The sequence below is a fragment of the Amphiprion ocellaris genome, chromosome 12, assembly GCF_022539595.1.
Source record: "Amphiprion ocellaris isolate individual 3 ecotype Okinawa chromosome 12, ASM2253959v1, whole genome shotgun sequence".
In the NCBI taxonomy this organism is placed as follows: Eukaryota; Metazoa; Chordata; class Actinopteri; family Pomacentridae; genus Amphiprion; species Amphiprion ocellaris.
The window spans coordinates 3,400,343-3,405,986 of NC_072777.1; the positions used below are offsets into that span (position 1 = coordinate 3,400,343).

General features: G+C 42.4%; 1 protein-coding gene across 1 annotated transcript; it reads left to right on the forward strand.

Moving 5' to 3' along the window:
- The first annotated feature begins 299 nt into the window (after positions 1-299).
- Positions 300-2,319, forward strand: fam110c (family with sequence similarity 110 member C). The gene has a single exon (XM_023296927.3). The coding sequence runs from the start codon at positions 438-440 to the stop codon at positions 1,482-1,484; it is 1,047 nt and encodes a 348-aa protein (XP_023152695.2). The 5' UTR covers positions 300-437; the 3' UTR covers positions 1,485-2,319.
- The last annotated feature ends 3,325 nt before the right edge of the window (positions 2,320-5,644 follow it).

A 5,644-nucleotide genomic window follows, 5' to 3' on the forward strand; every position in this document is an offset into this window, starting at 1 on the left:
CGCCAAGCCTGTTTGATGAGTCAGGTTAAGTGGTGAGTAACTCAATAACAGCTAACATTGTGTACTTGGTAAAGTTTCAGAACTACTTTCTTAGAAAGAGAAAAGTTTCCTGGTACTAAACAAGACTAACAAGACTAAAAATCTACAGTTCCACCAAAAAGAACAGGGGGGACAAAAAGGTCTGCAGCAGTGTCGGCTTTCACTGCTCTCACTTGTGATGGTATCAGGTGTACTTTGAACAGGCTTGTGTTTGGTTAAAACTCTCCTTGCGTGGAATGGGTGGGGTAACGTGATGTGTGTCGGAACAGACAAGGTGAAGTCTCTTGTTGTGATACTTGCTCAGGCAAAGAGCGGGCTTGAATGGAATCTGTGCACCTCTAGCTCTTTAGAGACCACACGCTGAAGGATTACACACTGTTTAGAGGTGAAGGATCTGAATGTTCATTACAGCAACAATGGAGGCGACTAGCGATACGTCAAAAATCCTGGAGAAGGGTCCTGAATACCTTCGAAAGCAGATGGAACTGGAGAGTGAGACGAAGGGACGCATGAGTGCCGTGGAGAGGCTCGCCGCCAGCAAACTGAAGTACGTCAAAAGCCAGCAGGTGGTCAACACGAATCAGGAGCCAGCCATCAGCGTTGGAGCTGCTTCTGTGAGTAGTGCTGGGTTTTCTAACCACAGCTCCACTCGTGCCCAAGACAGTAACTCAACAGAACACACAGGTGCTGCACAAACGTCCTCACCAGGGCAGGCACGTCGTTCCAGCTCCAAAAAGCGTCCAGATTCTCTTCTACTTTACAGACAGAAATGCGAGTTACTGAGAGGGTCAACACATGATCGGAAACACCACATAACTCGTAAGCTGCTGCTGAATTCTGTTAATAAAAATGTTCCACTCCCTGAGGGAACAGATACAGAATGTGAGTCTCAGGGCAACGGGGAAAAAAACTGCACACCTGAGAGAATGGGAAAGGAATGCAGCTCACGTGTCGACACCCCTCAGTCAGGGGGAAGGTTGAATGGAAGCACCAAGAGCAGTGATTCTGGGAGGAAGCTGACAGCTAATGCTGTGAAGGGGTCTAGTGGTCTTCTCAAAGTTCCTGAGATTGAGAGGAGGCCTGGCAAAGGCATCAGTCGTTCTCACTCTGACATCAGCTCCAGGTACTCCAAGAACTTTGCAGACTTTGACGCTTTTTTCAAGTACTGTGGGCTGGACGGGGAGGTCATCGAGTCTTTGGGGAGGGAGAACTTCTCCGCACGCTCCGATGAACTTGCGATAAACATCCGGAGCGTCAGTGTGTCCACGTCGGAGGACGGCTTCTCCAGCAACAGCGGCGACAGCATCGGGCTGCTGCAGGACGAGTTGCATAAAAAGATACGCCAACGTACCTCAGTTATCGAGCGCAATGCACGGATTATCAAGTGGCTGTACAGCTGCAAGAATGCTTTAGAGACTGGAAAAAAGCTACGAGACCTCGATTGACTCCTTTTTTTCTACTGAACAAATGTTTACCATGCACATATAACATATTTTTTTACATTTTGTACACCTATGTTGTGACAAGCATTCACTTTTGGTCTGACATTTTACTGTATGTGCTCTCTACTGTGGTGCACGTCTGTGTTACAGGCTACAAGTGCAAGTGTACTGACATGTTTGTTGTTATCTTTGTGCAAACTTACTGTTTTTGCTTCTGTTCAAGCATGTTTAAGACTACCTGGAGGTGTTTTGTGTCACGCTGGGGCCGAATACACCCTCACAAACCACACGGACACGGAAATTGATGTAATTGCAGCTTTATCTACGATTTCTACATCATTCAAACAAGAGCTGCAAGTCAGAATGGTCAAATCTGCATGTATGTGTACTTGAAGATGCACACAATGTCGCACATATCCAAAAAAAGTCCAATATACAGCATACAAAGCTGCTCAGAAGAGTTCATTTTGAATTGTCTCCTTTCCTCATTTGTAATAATGCAGTTTAGATGACAGTTACACATTCATAAATGTTTACCAGGTGATAGGGTGACTTTGTAAGGTTCCTACTCTCTTAGAATCAGGAGAGCCTAAAGGGACTTATCTTCTAGAGTTATGCTGGGGCCTCACTGACATTTTATACTTGCATTTACATTTGTTGTTATAGATATTACAGTTGTGCTCATTACAATATTTCAGCATGTGTAAAATCAGTTTGGTTAATTTCATGATTCTAATGAAAAGAGCCCCATTTGCCTGTATGTCAAGAACGTCTCTCCACTAGAGAATGCTTTACATCAAGCTGTATACAAGCATTTAATAAATGTTTTGCTATATAACGGTTGCGCTATTTTGGAGAATTAATGGACAGTATTTGTGAATGAGAGGCATGTCTGCTCACAGCTACACTGCAGTTGGTCATAAACACATATTTAAATGTTTATATGCTGCTTATAAATAATACATGGGGGGACTTAAAGTAGAATACTTGTAAATGCGTGATCGTTTACTCAAATCTGGCCCTCATTTGTTCTTTATAATCCATTAAAAGGCTATTACTTTACAGTGTAATTTACACAAGGTGTAATTATCATCAGATCAAATGCCAAGTAGCAATAATTCCAGATCAAAGGCTGGGAGCTCACGGCCTTATGATTCTTGCCAGGAACGTTTGAGGGCGTCCCATGCCGATGCTCATTAATTCCCCTCCTCGGCAGGATCTTCGGACCACCGCAAGCATGAAAGCACCGTGAAATCACAATTTATGTTAACTGCCTTTTAAGTTCCTAATCCAATGAGTGCACTGCCCCATTTGTCTCCAGGTGAAAGGTATGCATTCCATCCCATAGGCAAACACAGACAGTCCATGATTTCAGGGGACATTACACTGACCTACATTCATTTTCTGAAGGCTTAATCTGACATGAACCATAAGTACTACTTCTTACACACACATCACGGTTACTGATATGAAGAAAAGTCCGTATAAAGAGATCCTTAGATGTTGAAGTGACAGTAATGAAGCTGGTAAAGAGGTTCATTGTAGACTAAAAAGCCTGACAGATGTGATTATTTTCTAGCTGAGCTGTGCATCCATCCATCATCTATACACCAATTAATCCTCATTAGGGTCATGGGGGGCTAGAGCCTATCAAAGTTGACTTAGGGGGAAGGCAGGGGACACCTGGACAGGTCACCAGTCTATCACAGGGTTACACAGAGACAAACAATCACACTTGAATTCACACCGACGAACAATTTAGAGTTACCAGTTAACCTCAGCATGTTTTTGGACTGTGCGATGAAACCGGAGAAAACCCACACATGCACAGGGAGAACATGGAAAACTCCATGCAGAAAGATCCTGGGAAGGCCAGGACCCGAACCGGGGATCTTCTAGCTGCAAAGCGACAGTGCTAACCACCGAGCCACTGTGCAGTTCTATTTTGCCCTAAAATGTTTGATTTAATTTCATTGATTTGTGCTTAGATTAAGATGAAATTCATTTGATTGGTGTAATCTCATATTACATGGGATGTATTTTAGCCTGGAAGAGTATATTCTGGGCCAGGCTATTTCAGCCCCAGGGTATAACTTGGGCCAAGCTAAAGTATACTTTTTCCAGGGGGTTAATCTGACCTGTTACATGCAGATCAAGTCAATCTTAGTTTAAGCACAAATCAAAGACAATACAAAGAGATATTATACTGAAATCTGTTGTACAGGAACAATTGAAAGCAACATGAGCCAATGTGGATGTTCTTTCATAATGTTTTGCTGAATTTGTCTTGGTTTTTAATTGTTTTTCCTGTGGGAGGAAGCTGCACAGGGAGAACATGCGAACTCCATGCAGAAAGATCCTGGGAAGGCCGGGCTGTGGACGATATGTTCTAGCTGCAAGGCGACAGTGGTAACCACTGATCCACTGTGCAGCCCGTGTGAGTGGAATGTTCCTTATAATCTGATAGGCTTATGTCCAGTGATCCGCTGCAACTGTATCTCCACTTCCCTCCCTCTGCTTTGTCTCTTCACCTCACCGCCTAGTTTCTTTGCTGATTCTTTGAAGCTCAGTTAGAAAAAAAAAAGTGATGCAATTTGTATAACCATATTACCACCTACTTGTTCCATTTCACACAGGTGTACAATATTTATATATGTGAGCAGATACACATAACTCCGCTATTGCAGACACTCCTTTCTGCTTTAAATGCTTCACTGACTGTTTAGAATCGAGGCAAGTCATGTCCTGCCCTCTGTGTTGTTTGCCACCGAAAGTGACATTTTAATGTTCAGTTGATGATTCAGTTAGAAAAAACGACACAACATTTCACTGGAAGTACGATACGTAGTTTAGCCTACAGGAATGTGTCTTAACTGTCGAATATGTTACTGCTGACTGAAAGACTGAAGACAAATGCTAGATAATTTTTAACTGTAATTTTACAAATTTTTCTTGCTTGTTAAGTTACAGATGATATTTGGTAAATTCACAGAAAAAAAGTACCTACAGTAGCTATAGTTGGAGACTTGGAGATTGTGGACATGCAGAATATTGTTTCATATGACTCAAAAGACTAAAACCAATTCCACACCTGCCTAAAATATCAGGATACGTGTTAAAATTCTGTGTAAACACTCAAAATAATCCAATATTTTGCAGTTCACAACTAAAACTAGTTTGAATTAAGTGTGCAGCCCGTGTATGTATGTATAAACAGTATAATGTTGTACCTGGACGTTTGGGTTGAGGCTGATAGCGGGGTAGCACGATCCCTCCAAACCTTCAAACGCCACCGGACCCTGCTGCTCATCGTTGATCAGGAGGATGAGGATCCAGGAAGTCCAGCAGAACTCCGATCGTAGCTCCCTTAGCAATGCATCAGTCCGTCCTGCAGAGACACACAGAGAAACATCAAGTGATGATACAGCCACAGAGAGAAAGCACTGTTTGCAGTAACATTCTCCGAATATTCGGAAATCAAAATTAATATTCGAATATTGTTAGGATTTTTTTTATCTCACAAAGGACAATTAACTGAATACTGAAATTGATATTACATATGAGTGTTCTAATATTGATAATAATAACCATTTAATGCACAGTGAATCCATGAGTTGTGCTTGACCTTTACCAGGGAAGAGATGGAGCTAAGCTCTAACTCCAAGCTCTGATGGACACAGACAGGTCAGGCTGGAAAGTTACAGCCACTTACAAAAAAAGCTTCTTCTTCTCCACATGGACACACTAATAAAGATAGAGTTCTGGCCTTGATAAACAGCACATTCCTATTTCCTTATAATGTAACAACTAATTTTACTGAAACTGCTAACTCAAGGTTGTTTGAGGGAGAAAACCATAATAATCCTCCCTACGGGACACCTGCATCCTCCCTATGAGAAACCAGTAACGGCTGCATCATATCTCAGCTAACAATGGAAAAATATTGGCCGCTGATGACGCACTAAACCCTAGACATGAGCTGCTGCCGAGCCGCTTCCAGCAAACATAGTCCGTCCACTTTGAGGTCTTCTCCGGCATCTGGAGGGACAAGAGCTTCTCACACATCTTCTGGTAGGTTCACACTCACAACCTCTCTACATTCTTCATGATTTTATAATATTAGATTAGATGTACAACTGTTTAGTCTTTTTAATGTGTAATTG